Raw genomic sequence first — 15685 nt, 5'->3', positions numbered from 1 at the left:
TTGGTGCTGCTTTCTTGTCGCTGCATCTTTCCTCTGATTTTTTTTTTTTATTTATATATCTGTAACTAGATTTATTGCCTTAGGCTTAATATTGATTGCCTCTGCCTGTTGCATGAAAATGATAATAACAAAAGCAATTGCAATACTTTATTGGGTTGTTTGGCATGGAGGTTATGGGCATGTGGAGACACAGGAGCATTGTGAACTCAATGTCAAAGGATGTGATATGGCTGATATCAGGCAGCAGAAGTACAAAAACATATTTCAAAGTCTCACATTTTGTCTGCCAAAAGAATGAACTTCCTGCACTAAAATAGCACAAGTCTTTGTAAAAAGATAGTAACCTACCAGATAAACAGAAGTTGATAAGGAGCTAGTGGTTCCAAAGAAACATAAGTTGCATTTGGAACTAGAAAGTAAAGGTAATTTTTAAATGCTCATGAGATACTGACTGCACAAGAGCCTGAGACTACTGCGCAGTGTGTTATATGGCAGAACCCATGGCACGACACTACTGTTCAGTAGTCTTGGGGTTACTGCTCGGTAGCATCACAGAAAGGCCACTCATCAGTTCTACTGTGTAGTAACTCAGGTTACTGTGCAATCATTTAGTGTTTGTTTATACATGTAACAACTGTGCAGTCAGCATCTCGTGTAGATGAGGCCAAGGTGCATCAAAAGAGTGCATTCAAACAGGATCAAAGTGATTTTTTTCTTTATTGTTTACATTTTAAATTTCAGTAGAAAAATTGCAAGGGGAAAGAGGAGGAGGGGGGTATACATGATGGTGGTTGATGTTTTTTATTTGTTGGGGGACAGGTGCAAAAGATCACATATGTCAGAATCAGATTAAATTGCAAAAGAAAGGTACCACATAAGCTCTTTTGCAGGCCTGTGTGTGCTCTTGCATGCACACATACTCACACCAGTGCGTGCTCAGAGAAGTCTGCCAATGTGGATCTGCCGGGAAAATGGGGGTCACAGTCAGATGTATAGTCTTATAAACTTTCCTTTGGAAGGGATGGTTCCTTATAATTAATTATCAGTGAGAAGGTGAAAAATATGTTGACTATTTATTTTGTAGCCTTAGTTATAGTAAAGCCAAACAGAAAATATAAGGAAATTGCATACTTTTTACATTTTTAATGATCATACACTAATTCATAATTAATTGTTGCTGGTATCCCTGTGCACTAAGCTAAGAGCAGTTCTATATGAACTTTTTTTTGATAGCTTGCTCCCCCACCCTGAAAGATTTTGGAGCATGGAAGCTAGCTCAATTTAATTTCCATTAGTACATGGGATAAAAAGCTGTTAGCATGCACTGGACATTTTGGAGCCCAAGTAGATGCATAGGTCTTCTCTGACATCAATGAATGAAGAATATACATACATAATTCATATTGTCCATCTTGGGAGTTCTCCTGAATCCCAAATGCTCTAGTAGGAGATTAGACCTCCCATCATTCAAGTGTTTATATTCTTGCAATTTTTAAAATGTTTATTAGTGTGTATTTTTAAAACACCTCTGATAAGTATAGACCAAAAGACTAAAATAACTTTCCTTGCTGATGTGCTTTTATTTCCTAAGTATTAGATTTTTAATGACCTTTTCTCTTTATGAAAAATACATGTTTTATGCTTTTTCACAGTGTTAAAAGAGCAATGGTAATGAAGTGAAGTATTGTCTATTCCCCAAATTATTTCATGCCGTAAGGCCATGAAACTAGAGCCCCAGATTTGAATTATAATCTCAGGGGGTTTAGGAGGGTTGGGTTTTTTTGTACCCAGAAAAAAAACATTTTTTTTCTCTTTAGTTTTTAAATTTTCTAATATAAAATACACAGGGATTTTTACAGGAGTCTTTGTGTGCTAGGTGATCAGGCTAGGATTGCTACAAGCATCTACAACTATAAAGAGATATAACAATTGTATCAGTATCAAATTATCCTGTTACAAGGTGGGTGTGTCTACACGAGATGCTTTACTGCAAAGCAGACTAATTTGTTGCGCAGTAAAGCATCACTATCAACATATCCATGGCAATTAGGGTGCAACAGACTAATTTACTCCACTGCCAGGTATTCCCATCAGATACGAGAGGTATCTGGCAGCACCGCGCTTAAATGCACGTTATTAGACGGTGACATCAGGATTAGTTTACCCTGTCTCAGTTGCATTAACAGCACATGTAGATACACCTAGTGTTATGAAGTAGCTGTTAAATCTGCCTAGTCCTATAGCCATGTAAATGTAATAAAACCATTGCAACTTTAGCCCTTTCTTCCTTCAGAGTTAAATTTGCAATGAATTAGCTCACTTCTGTGGTACAGGAGCATGCAGATGTAACAGTTTGTGGGGCTTCTGAGCATAAACTCCCATGCCCATTTTGAATCAGTTAAAAGTTACATCTGTCCATAGCCTAAGTGAGAAGCGCACGTAAATCCCATTGTTTTTCACTCGAACTGGCATTGGGGATTCCTGAAAAACCCAGCCGCAAATCTCATTGAAATTCAGTGAGAGTACTTCACATGACTACCTCAGGCTACTTTGAAAATCCCAGGCTCTGCTTATTTTATTCTAGCACCTTCTATATACAATATATCTAAAGCACAGAGTGATGTTTCTTAAGTTACTACAAATCTTAAAATGACACTTTTGGACGGTATCCAGTGAAAGTACATTTATATTTAACGAGAAAAATCAATATAGAAGCACTTATATTACTTTTTTTCCAAACTGAGTATAGATCAGGTTATACAATTAAAAAATAATCAGACTGATCATTCTGATCCAGCAAAGATTGTATGTGAGGCTGAAAGACAAGAGCATATTTTGCACCGAGTAAATAGAGGAATTAATTTAGTTTGGTTTAACTAGGGAAGCTTATGCTAATTATATAGCAAACCAAATGTTAAAGCAGATGACAATAAGAAAATAAACATGAGCTATATAATGCCATCTGATTTTAGACAGAACTCCTTCTTGATTTCAAGGAGAATTTTTTATTTGAGAACTGATAGGTCATTATGGCTCCCTGCAAGGAATAGCTGTGGATTGCCTATTCATATCCTAAAGATTCGGCTTAAAATTTATGTTTAAAAATTCAACTCTATGGATGAGATATTTAAAAGTGATGAAGATAAGGGGAGTTTTTTAATTGACTTCAGTAGGAGCAGAGTTAGGCTAATGCTGATCATTTTTACAAATCTCACTGCAGTTCACTGTAGTAGGAAGTTTGTATATCTAAGGAGTACTTCATTGCACCTCTAGTGCAATACAAAAATATTTCAAGTATTGTAAGACTGAAAAGCTGATGAAATATACTGGATCAATTTCACACTAGTCTCCTTTATGAAGGAAATTACTCCCATACAAACAGTTTTCCCTGCCTTCAAGGGGCATATGAAAGGAGAGGGAGAAGAAGCTTGTAGATGCCTTTTACCTCCCTCAGGTTGAGAGTCCATTTACATACAGTTTTGTGCAGAGGGTAAATAATGGTGTATACCATCAAAAGGCTTCACAATGGAAATTGGCAATTTTCCTGTACTGCAGTATTTAACTTCAGGATTGTTCCCCCTAGCCAGTGTATTCTACCATCATGGGTAGGAGGGAATAAGGTGCATAATTTAGTTTAGGATGCACAATCAAGAAAATGCAAAGAAGCCATTGCAATTCTAGGTCAAGCAAATACTAGTGTAACTGAGGCCATAGCAATCAAGTCCAAGACTAAGTCCACTCTTGCTTCTCAGACTGATTTATCACACCAAATGAGTAGGAGTGGACTTTTGTGGAGGTAGGGGAAAGAAGAGCATTGTGGGCAAAACTAAACCACACATTTTTCTAGGATTTTAAGTTACATGCTCAGAGCTTATGGAGCAGCATGGTAGCATCAGGTAGCTCTAAAGGTTTATCACTAGTAAACTTATTATCCCATCAACCTGGCCCCAGTAGATTGAGAACCCCATGCTTATGTGCCAAGTTAAGTGTGAGCCTCACAATAGTTTATATGGTCCAACTAGACCAGTGTGTAAACTTCTTGTGTTTCCACACATTACTGTGCACATTCACATAAAATGCATTACGTTGGCAAAATGCATGAAGTAAGCAAAACAAACTTTTATTCCTAAAGGCAAATACTTTAGTAGAAACAGCTCAGAAATTTCAATTAATTTCAACTGTGCCACAGTTGATTAATCTGTTATAGAAACATTATGAGATTGATGTGACCCAGAAATTGCAGATGATGCTGGGCAAGTTTTGAGTATGCCTTTGACATACTCTTGTGATGCAACACAACCATTACTCCCATTTTTTTCATTTTTTACATATGCTCTGCTTTATGTTTCGAAATGTACAGTGTTCTCGTAAAATGCAGCTTTCCAAAATAGTTATCTGGCTACAGAGGTATTTGAAAATTTTACCTAGAACTTCAAATGCCTCTGAAACACTTAAGAGTTTAAGGATTTGTTTATACAGTGCAGTACAATTCACTATAGAGATACCAAACCTAGCACAGAACTCCAATGGGGCTAATTTATCCTGTTAATTTACCCCTTCTCAGCAGGATAAACCAGGCAGCACACTATGTTAACATGGCTATACTACTTCTGGTACCTGAGGTAGCTCAACACTTCACTGCACTATGCCATGTAGATGTACCCTAAGTCCCACTGACTTCCAACAGAACTTACGGGCTAGGGATAGGCATTACACATAAATTAATTTAAGTGATCAGAAACTGGTTTAAACCTGTAACAGAACAGATGTTCAGTGCATATAAACCAGTCTAAAAATCGCTGAAACCAGTTTGAGATAAACCTGGTTGAATGTACCTGCATGTTTGGGATGTCTGTGCAGTTACAAACTGATTTAGCCTAGCCAGGTTCGACTAACCTGCAAAGATTGAATCAGTTCAGGCTCAGGCTTTTTGAATGTCTGCCCCTAGCCTTAATATCAGATTTGACATTAAAAGAAGAGGCCACTTTTTTAGATATAAATTTCTCCATCAATTCTTTGGAAGTTAATTGGCTCTGATATTTATATAAGAGGATAAAACGAATCTTTAACTTTTTCTCAAATTTTAATTAGAGACAGAGTAAAATTTTTCAAGAGATGTAAGAGCCTGTGTTCATCAAAAGAGAATTTTAGGAGTTTGTCTCACTGGGTGTGTCTACATGTGTATTAATGCACTTTTACTAATGCACATTAAATTTAGTACCTCCAACATGCGGTACTAAATAAATGCACATTAGGCTGTGCTAACGTGCAGGAGTGCAAGCATATGCTTTTTTAGTGATGCTTAATGAGCAGTAACCTATTCTACTGTATGTTAGTGTATTAACAAATTTTACCCGCCACTTTAATGCTCAGTAGGATAGGCTACCGTGCATTAAAGCACATGTGTAGATGTGCCCACTGAATTTCAATTGGATCTAGGCTCTTAGGGTGTCTGTACATGAGCACAGAGCCTGCTCTGATGCTTTGTAATTATATCATGTTGGAGCAGACTCAATTAATCCAGTCTGCAGAAGCATAGTAGTTATCATGCTCCAGCAGACTTCTGCATCTCATGTATCAGCATCCCCATGCTTCAAAATGGCAGCAGGGGTTCTTGAACTAACACTTGTTCAATGACCTGTAGTTCAAGTGCCCCCGCTGCCATTTTGAATCACGGGGATGCTGATATACAAGACGCTGCAGCGCTTTAATTAGAGCAGCTTTTGGAGCCACTCTAATTAAAGCATCACCTCCTCCCATCCCAGAGCATGTGTAAAAGTGCCCTCAGTGCCTAACTCATTTCTGAATAGCAATCTTAACTATCTCTGTTAAGCTGGCCAAAATGCAGGATTTCCAGTTTGTTTAAAAGTATAGTTATTTTTTTAAGTGTTGCTTGAGCAGAGCCAAACTTATCAACATTTCTCCTGAACCAGAAGTTAAGGGGAAAAAGGGTTTCCAAAATATAAAAAGCATGGTAACTCTGAAACCAAATCTGCTTCTGAGATTCCACAGTTGCTGAATAAATCTGATATTATCAGTTTCATTCATTAGCTCAGGGAAGGGCAAAGATCCAATCAGCAGTGGACTCCATTTCCCAGCTGCCCCTGTGCATTGCTCGGACTGGTCTCCATGGAGACCCCAGACACACCTGTGCTGTGATAGTGCAAGGCTGGGGTTGCCACAGAGACCAGCCCCAGCCATGCTGGCAGGGTGTGTAGCAGAGCAGGGCAGGGGGCTGCTCCAGACTTGCTGGGATCTTGCGATGGGGCAGCTTGCTCTGGAGTCAGGGTAGAGCCATGATCTGTAGCCTACACGCTCTGGGCAGGGACATGCAGCCAAGGGATCGCAGCTCTGCCCTGGCTCCTTGCAGCGGTGACAGCCTGGTCTGGAGCAGAGGCAGAGCTGTACTCCCCTGCATACGTGCCCTTGCCCGAAGCATGCCAGCTACAGATCACAGCTCTGCCCTGGCTCCAGAGCAAGCTGCCCCCTTCACAAGATCCCAGCAGCTCTGGAGCATCCGCCTGCCCTGCTGTGCCACACACACTGCTGGGGAGGCTGGGGCTGGTCTCCATGGCAACCCCAGCCTTGAGCTTTCACAGCACAGCTGGTGCTGGAGTCTTCATGAAGACCGGCCCCAGCCCTGCGGGTGGGGGCTGCTGGGAAATGGAGTCCAGCTGCCAGCTGGATGGGCCATTTTGCCCACCCTTACATTTGCTGTTCAGGTTCCCAATGTCTAAGGCTTAGAACTTGCCCTGCCATACAGAGTGCCCTTGGAAGCCATGCATTTCCCAGGCCACTAGCTTCCCTAGGCTATCCGCAAGGAGTCTGATAGCCTGGAAGCTCCAGATATGATGAGGCCTCAGACTCTAAATGCCCGATCTGTAACTAGGGCTTCCAGACTCCCTGCTAGAGCCAGGGTTCTCAGGGCTTTTGGACTCCCAGCTCCACAGCAGCAAGTATACACGTCTTGGTGTGGCTGCCCCTGAGCCAAGAACTCTGTAAGCACCGAGATCCTCAGACTCTGGGTTAATGTTGGGGCCATACACCATGGTGCTACCATGGTTCATGGCTCTGGGGCATTTCCAAGTTGCCTGGGACTGTGAACCCTACTGTAATATCCTGGGTGATTCAAATGGTGGTGCTGCCATGGACTGGGACAAGTTCTAGGTCTTGCAGGTTCCAAGCCTTAGGTCCTTAGTCAGAAGCCTGGAAGCCCTTAGAGCCCCAGTTAAGCTGACATGTCAGGCTGTCCCCCAGCTGTGGCCCCAGCCTTGAATCCATCCTGCCATGATTTCAGACAGAGAATCCAGGAGAATTCATGAGAAGCCTGCTTTCAAATCTCCCAAAATGCAACAAACTGAGACATTTTTACGGCACCAGTTCAGGTTCTATAAACCAGTATTTTTAAAAAACTCTTTCACCAGCATTTTGACCCTCTGGCTTCCTAAGTCATTTTTTGATAGTTTATGCCTTAAAGCATTTTTGTTTTGTTTTGTTTTTCAATTTTGCCAAGCACAAAATCATATCGAGAATGAAAATGGAATGACTTAAAGCAAACTTTGTAATTCTTTTTAAAATCCCTGGACAGAGGTTTGATTGAAACCTTTTCACATATAATGAGTGTAAGACGTTAGCTTGACTAGGAAGAGTGGTACCTAACTCTTTGTAAAATGAAAATTGTTGGGGTATTTTGCTTTCTCTTAATCAGGGCAAGAGAAAGTAGCTTTAAATAGCAAAAATAAATAAGAGCTATATTCAGTCTACAGTCAGAATGAGTGGTGCATGTTTTCTCAGCATGTTTTTTCTTAGGGCTTTCAGCCAGAATATATTCCCATTTTAAGTACCAATTTCCCATTGAATTATTTGAAATAGAGGCTGCATGATATGAATGATTTCCCTTGAAACTGAATTACAGGCAGGCTACCAGTCTCACCTCTAAAACAACCGAAATGCAGTAATATATATGCATGTGCATGTCACTAATTTTATTGAAAATTTAACCAAGCTTTCTATGCAACTAATGTATATTATTAGCAGTGTTCATGTAGGCATTTAAAACTGGCTCTTTAGGTCAAAATGTGGATGGATTCTGATGGATTTAACCCTTAAAATTTTACTGATTGGCAGGAAACTAATTGGGCTCTCCATCTTCACTGATTTGTATATGCTCATTGAGTACCTACTTCCTTAGATTGGCTTCCAAAGTCCATGGGAACAAGAGCTGAGAAAGTGAGAGCTAATCTGGTATCCCAATGGGAAGAGTTGTCTGTGAATGGAGTATAACTTTTCCATGCAACTCAGTTAGCCAAACCACCTATAACTATAGCCCCATTAACATTAATCAGAGTTTTGCTATTGACTTCAGTGTAGTTCAGTTTTACCTAGGGTTTTTAATTCTGCAAAGGGAGGTGGGTTCACTTGAACACAAAACATTTTCCAGCCCCCCTGGGTTTTACAAAACACAAAGCCTACATTCCTCCATGAGGCTAGCCCTGAAATAATTTAACTAGTTGTACTTATTGGGCTGATATTGCTCCCAGCTCCCTGGAGGCATATCAGTTCCCCTAGGCAGGATTTTTCAGGGACTGCATGCCTGACAGTGGGTCATATCCTCAGCTAGAGTACATGGGTGTAGTCCCCCACCCCCCTTCACATTCAGTGGAGCTGGCTGATTTAAACCACATCAAAAACTGACAGCCCCACTCTGCTGAGGATCAGCTCCCTTCAAACTAATGATAACCAGAAGAAATGAATTGGATATCAGGAATGGCAAGGTATTCCACCAGCATAATGAGGTCTTCATCTTCAGTGACTGAGTGGAGACCTCCTGCAAAATGCCTTCCCTGGGTGGTATAATTCAGTTCAGCATAAGGCAGTTGCATGCTGTCACTGTCAGACGTTCAACTGCTTCAGGTTGTACCCTAGAATCACAGCCCCCTTGTATACCTCAGTAAGATCTTTAAGGGTTAACCATCATTGCCACGTTCCACTGCATTGTGCCAGTTGGGATTCTGTGAACCTATTATGGTGTATTACCCTTTTCACTGTGAAAGTTACAGAAGCATACCTGAGCACTGCCCCATTAACCACACGCCACTTGTCCTGTTTCAGTGTGCAGACACAGAATAGCCATAATATTCATGTGTAATTTGTTTTTGAGTATGGTGTATTGCTCTTTTCTGAAACTTTTTCCCTTTTCTTTCTTTTTTGTCAACTTTCTGCATTGGCAGAGCATCTTGGGATTGAATTTATGGGTATGGACCAATCATTCCTTTTAGCCTGCAGATTTTAGAGCCTGAGAGATAAAACCTTTTTTCCCATCCTTCCCCTCAATTCCTAACCAATTTCTCTGTGCTTTAGAAGGGATCATACAGCTATAACATGCACCTTGATTAACATTCTATCTGTGAGTACTTCACTAGAACATTAATATGCACAGGATACTTTGAGTATTAGACGTCACCACAATACTGTAAATTCATTTTACTCCTAGACAGCTTTAACAATTGGTCACATTTCCATGATCTTTTGATATTGCTAAATCTTGGAAACAAAACTATGACAGGATAGCACAGTCATTTAATTTCTAGACAAAATTCATGGCATTGAGCCCAATTTCCGAAGTCAAGTATCTAAATCTATAATCAGAACTTAATTGCCTGGAATGGGTACTTAAGCAAAGACTTACATCCTTGACATCAGATAATCAGTTTTGCAAATTGGGTCCAGTTGACTAATAGTAAATGCAAATAAACTCCCTTCTAAACTTCTGAAATTCCCAGTTTGGAGATGGAACGTCAGATCCTCACCTATTATAAATCAACAGCGATGCCACTTTAATACCAGCTGAAGATCCAGCCTGCAGCTTGTAAATCTTCTGTTTTGCTATTTGATCAAGAGCAAGACCTGCTGACCAACAGCTTTTTGCGTGACACTTATTGATTCCAAAAAACTTGGGGGATATTAGTAGCTAAGAATATGCCTAATTCCTACTCAGATAGGGTGATAATACAGAGGAAGGCCTGGAGCCCAACACCCCCCTCCCCCCAAATCTCAGTTCAGATGTGGGGACCACATTCTGTGGTCCTTTGTGCCCTGAATGGATAGGAAGGACTAGGCCCACTCCTCCTTTCTGCAAAATATCATGTACCTGCCTTTCATGTCATACACTTCTAAATTATCTGGGGAGAAGAAGCTTAGGCAGATCACTTGGATTGTATAATGGAAAGCCTGGAGTATGAAATGCACATTCTTGTAAAGCTAGTGTGGAAGAGCTTAACATGGCCTGGTTCAGGGACTAGAACCCATAAAACTTTACACAGGACACACTCCTGCCAGTAGGTATACCATGAGCTACTCCAGGAGCCACAAATCAAAGTGTCCTGAGCCAGGAGAAACCATTGTGGTCAGAGAGTTCTTCCATCCAGAGAAGGATGAGAAGACATTTGCACAGTTGTCCTGTCTTGACATTTTAGACAGAAATGGTGCTTGACATTCTTTATGGGGATTGTCTATATCAGTAAAGCCCTGGGCCCCTGACAGTACTCTCTCTCCAGCCCATTGCAAACCATTCTTGTGGAGGTGATCACGGACACCAGATGCAATAACTGTGCCTTGGGCAGATATCTGCGGCTGTGAGATTTGTGTAGCATAGGCAAAAGCTGGCACAGCCATGTTCCTCCTTAAGCTCACTTGTTCCCATCTGGCAGGAGGGAGAAAAATACCGTTAAAAACTCCATGAAGTTTATTTCATTTGCCCCATTTGCTTCCTTCAGAAGAATGTGGGCTTACAGAAGAGGCAAGAGTGCAACCTGAAAACCCCTCAAAAAACATAGATCAGTGGGGAAAAATAAAACCTTCATTCCTAACTGGGTGGATCTCAGGGCAGCTGGAAACAGTTAGTCCCCTCAGAACTGTGGCCTAGGAGCACAATTTATAGGAGCTCTCCCTGCTCATACATAGGTACCTCCAGGTAGCAGGGCACAGACAGGGACTGTCATCCTACATAGAACCTTCAGCTATCCCCAAAATTAGGGCCTTTGCATGAAGGTCCCTTACACCATTCAGACTTGTCCCATAAAGAACGATAATCCAATAAAGATTGTAAATGCATACATATATATGCATAGCACATGACAGGTGCCATAGGATACAGATAGGACAGTCAGATGCCCATGTAAACCTAGGTCTCCCTAATTACACTGGCAAAAAAAGACCACAGGCCACAATCTGGTCTTAGTCACAGCAGTGGCAAACCGAAGTGATTCCACTGATGCCTGGAAAATTAATAAGATGTGCACCGACAGAACCAAGAAGAATATTGCTCCATATTTATTTAGCTCTTCCACCCCCCCACACACCCCTTTTTTTTCGCATTCACAAGATAGTAGCTGATAGCATGACAACAAAATTACCATACAAATCATTCGAGATTCACTGGAATCAGTTAACACAATTCTTTAGTCTCTTAGTGCTTTGTTACATCATAATATACCATTTGCCTAAGTGCTATCAAAAGAAGCTGCTCCTTAGGCAAAGTCAGGAGTTATGCTGTATGAGAAATCCCTTCAGATTCTGCTTCAACCTTTATTTCAAGCATTTCTTCACTCTATTTTTTCCAGTATCAAGCATGCTGTGCCAGGCCTGCAGTTGACTCCTCAACCTTTAACCTTGTCTTTCCCTGTCATCCTCTCTCTGTCTTATGTGTAGGTTTTGTTTTTTTATTTTGCCTTTTGACTTTCCATTCCTGGATTTTGAGTTGTTTAATAAATTGTTCGGCATTATAGTTTTACCAAACTGACTTCTTCTTTCCCTCCTTAATAATCAGTGCTATTAATTTTGTCTGACAGTGTTCATGACCTCTTAACTGGTGTGTTGATTTTCATTGTGGTTGGCTTGTAGGAAGATTTTTTTTGTGTGTGATGAGGTGCATTGTATCATGGAAATTAATATCCCTTGTCTGCCACAGGAAAATTTCCATTCATAATGAAACTTGCATTCCATGGTGACCTTGCATGGCTAGTTGCTATATGATAGGGAGGTCTGAAAGAACAAATAATACCTGTGTGACTTCCTTGTAGACCATGGTAATGTTCATTCTCCAATGAGCAGTGCATCCTTAAGTAAAGGTTTGTTCTTGAAAAGTGTTTCTTAAATTAGCTAATATTTCAGAAAATATTACATAAACATCAACCAAAGTGCTTGCAGTCCCTGTTTTCCCAACAAGACCTTCCTCATGCTGGGAGCATGAAAGTATATCAGCAGCTACCTTGTTACTTGAAAGAGCAGCCTCATGACCAATATTGACTTTTTCATGACATGACAAACTGGGACCCACACCGAGTGTGTCTACACATTCATTAATGTACTTTTGCTAATGCACATTAAAATAAACTAATGCGCCTTTTTCTAGTACCTACAATGGAGGTACTAAATTTAATGCATATTAGCAAAAGCGCATTAATGAACATGTAGACATGTTCAGTGTCTCCTGCCAACTTAGATACCACAGTATGCAAGATGATTCTAAATCCTGTCACACAAACACAACTTCCTTTTCAAAAGCCCCATGCCACAAGCTACGTAACACTAGACCAGGTGACCCCTGGGGAAAAAAAAATTCAACAAACGTTTTTAAAAAGTTTCAACCATTAGCTGTGACAAAGTATGGTGAAAGCAGTTCTTCACTTCCTTTCTTGCCTTGCAGCTCCATTAACTTTGGCTGACTTAGAAGACAGAAGAACTGAGTTCCCACAGTTTAAGGAGATATTCATAGAGTATTATCACAAGCCTGTATAAGGAAACCTTAAAGTCAGGCTAATAGTAAAGGAGCAGAGTCAACTCACCATTGGGGCCTCTGTGCTTGCTTGCTTCAGAGCTCACTAATGTGACTGTACAAAAAAAAAAATGCAACCCCTGATGACCATATTGATCCCAAAGAGAGAAACATAGTTTGGATCCACAAAGCTTCCCTCTCTGTCAGTACACAGTTGGCATCTCCAGTCCAGCGCTCTAAGCATAACATTTCCCTAGGATAACATTTAATGTGGTTTTTGCCAAGTGTGACCAACTCTGGAATGTGTGATGTGCTTCAGCCCAAACATTACTGGTGCTAATGATTTCTTCATAATAGTAAAAGATCTCTGGATAAGAGATCAGTGTTTTGTCAGAGGAAAAGGTGACACTCCAGCAATGGCAATTCCTTTACTATAAATTATGATAGGCAGCTTAAATGTACAATATTTCTCTGATACAATGCATCGCTCATCTCTGGTACCATCATATTTTTAAGTGTTGGGGGAAAATGAGGCTTAACAATTTATTTTTTTAACCAAACTGCTGAGCCTGTCTCATTTCCATCAGTGATGTAATTACAAGCCAAGTTCATACTACAAATGTAAAAGGACATTCTGAAATTTCTCCTGTAAAGACCACTGAGATATAAATAGATATTTTGTGGGAGGAAAGAAGAGCAAAATTGGATATGGGGGGGAAGAGGGGGGAGGAAGGCAAGAACAGGAGGAAAAAAGATGCAAGCTAAAAAAAAATTCCAGGACTGATAAGGGATGGTCATTCCAGCTGTCTTTGCAGGAGTAAAACATCCCAAGCAGTTTCAAAATCATACGATTGCCTTAGTGTATTGCATTTTTATTTTAAGTAAATGCTGATAGTTTCTCAGTTTTAAAAATATACATTTAATATCATTCTAGTTAAAAATAGAAGTATCTTTTTTTATTATTTTACTACTTCTTACCAGCACCCACAGGCATCAATATTGTTTTAAGAGCTTAAAGTCTTACCTAGTTCCCTTTGAAGCCTATAATGATTTTTGGTGGTTGTGTTTTTTGTGTTACTGTGTGATCTTGCAGTATGTAGCATGTCAGCTGTTCGTCTGCCACTGCTTCAACAGTCAGTCTGCATCTTGTAATCTTCTCTGTTTTTGTCCCTTTCTAGAAGCTGAGGAACTGTACCAGAAAAGGGTGTTGACCATAACTGGCATCTGTATTGCCCTCCTTGTGGTTGGCATCATGTGTGTGGTGGCCTACTGCAAAACCAAGTAAACTTTTCTCTTCCTTTTTATTTCTATGGTTGTCACTAAGGGCCTGATATTACAAACCTTCACAAGTTGGCACGTAGCATCCCATTGTCTAGTCACCAATGACATTCATTGCCTGATTGAAACCTGCCATAGACCTGCAAGCTGATCTGAACCATTATGCTATATAGCCTTCTTTGAGTCTGTAGGTAGCATGACCATTTTAACATGATCAGTCGTAATCTGTCTTTATCTAAATTTGAATTTAAGTGACACAGCTGGTAGGCTGGCAAAAAGTCTCACTCATCAGGTGAAAGTATCAAAATAATAATATTTATGTATGTTTTGCACATCAAATATCACACAGCCTAATATCAAAGGGCTTTACAAACATTAATTAATTCACCCTCTCAGTTGGAATGTGAATCAGAGTAATATCACTGAGGCATCTGTTCCTTTTTGGTCATGTGCTCATAACAGTGTGAGAGAACAGACCCCAAAATTTAAAAAATATGTGCATCTGGGATTAAATGTAAAAGGACTGGTCCAGCTTGTTTGCATTTGAGAATAAAATTAGCAATCATGGGGAATTGGTAAATACAAAAGGCTAAAAGTTCAAATTTGAAATTGTCCCATATACCAGAGCGCTGTGAAATTAATTTAGCTATACCTCTGTAAATTAGGGCATACTTCAAAAATATATTCGGAATTGAAGACAGGAAGTTCCTGTAAAAGTCATTGGAACTTTTATTGCAACATCCCTTATCTTCTCTGGCTAGGCTTCCCCTAACTGAACCTGCCAAGCTTCTAAAAACACAACCTGTATTTACCACATTTGCACCAAACCAAAGCAAAGGTCCATAAAATTTGCTATCCTGATCCAAAGGTCAGCAAAACTGGTAGCAGAGCCTTATAGTTTCATAGTTGGTAGGGTTGGAAGGGACCTGAGCAGATCATCAAGTCCGACCCCCTGCCATGGCAGGAAAAAGTACTGGGGGTCAAACAACCCCAGCAAGGTGTTCATCTAGCCTCCTTCACTGATGATGAAATTGGTTTGGATCAGGCTTCAAACTTTCAAGTTTTTAAACATATACACCACACACCACATCTCTGGAAATCACCTAATGCAGTCCAGAGTCTCTAGACAGTCCTTGATAACCAGGAAGAACATCAGATAATGGGAGTTCCTGCCAATAGTCTGCGTGTGGTTTTAAAACACGACTGATGAATGTTCAAAGGGGACTAACAAGTTAAGCCACCAAAGTGCAGCAATACTGTCATTAGCATGTGAGATCCTCAGGGTACCTATACACATGCACTGAGCCTGAAATCCAGTGCATCAGAGCAGATTCAATTAACTGAATGTACTGAAGCATGGAAATTGATGTGCTCTGGCAGCCTTCCATGCCATGTGTCTCATTGGCACAGTACATCTCTGTACTAAAAAAATGGTGGCGGGGTGCTTTAAAATAAAACATGTCCAATGAGATTCAGTTCAAAGTTCCCTGCCACTATTTTTTCATTGCAGGGACACACGGAGACAGATACACGTGACATGCGGGCGCATTTTAATTAGCGCAGCTCACTAACTAAAGTGCCCAGCTCCGCATCCTGCAGCACGCGTAAAATGCCTACAGTGTGTTTTATTCC

General features: G+C 40.4%; 1 protein-coding gene across 6 annotated transcripts in view; it reads left to right on the top strand.

Moving 5' to 3' along the window:
* NRG1 (neuregulin 1) overlaps positions 1 to 15685 on the top strand; it is a 207735-nt gene that overhangs the window by 177681 nt on the left and 14369 nt on the right. For 4 of the 6 annotated variants that reach the window (XM_019555275.1, XM_019555271.1, XM_019555272.1 and 1 more), the window contains 2 exons: positions 9231 to 9254; positions 13954 to 14056. In XM_019555275.1, the coding sequence (XP_019410820.1) occupies positions 9231 to 9254; positions 13954 to 14056 (127 nt within the window). The remainder of the gene's footprint in view (positions 1 to 9230; positions 9255 to 13953; positions 14057 to 15685) is intronic. The other 2 variants (XM_019555274.1, XM_019555273.1) reach the window with 1 other exon arrangement.

Source organism: Crocodylus porosus, unplaced genomic scaffold (assembly GCF_001723895.1).
Source record: "Crocodylus porosus isolate Cpor-Errol unplaced genomic scaffold, CroPor_comp1, whole genome shotgun sequence".
NCBI classification, from domain to species: domain Eukaryota; kingdom Metazoa; phylum Chordata; order Crocodylia; family Crocodylidae; genus Crocodylus; species Crocodylus porosus.
Note: the sequence above shows the minus strand (reverse complement) of the source record. Positions and strands in the feature narration are given on the sequence as shown.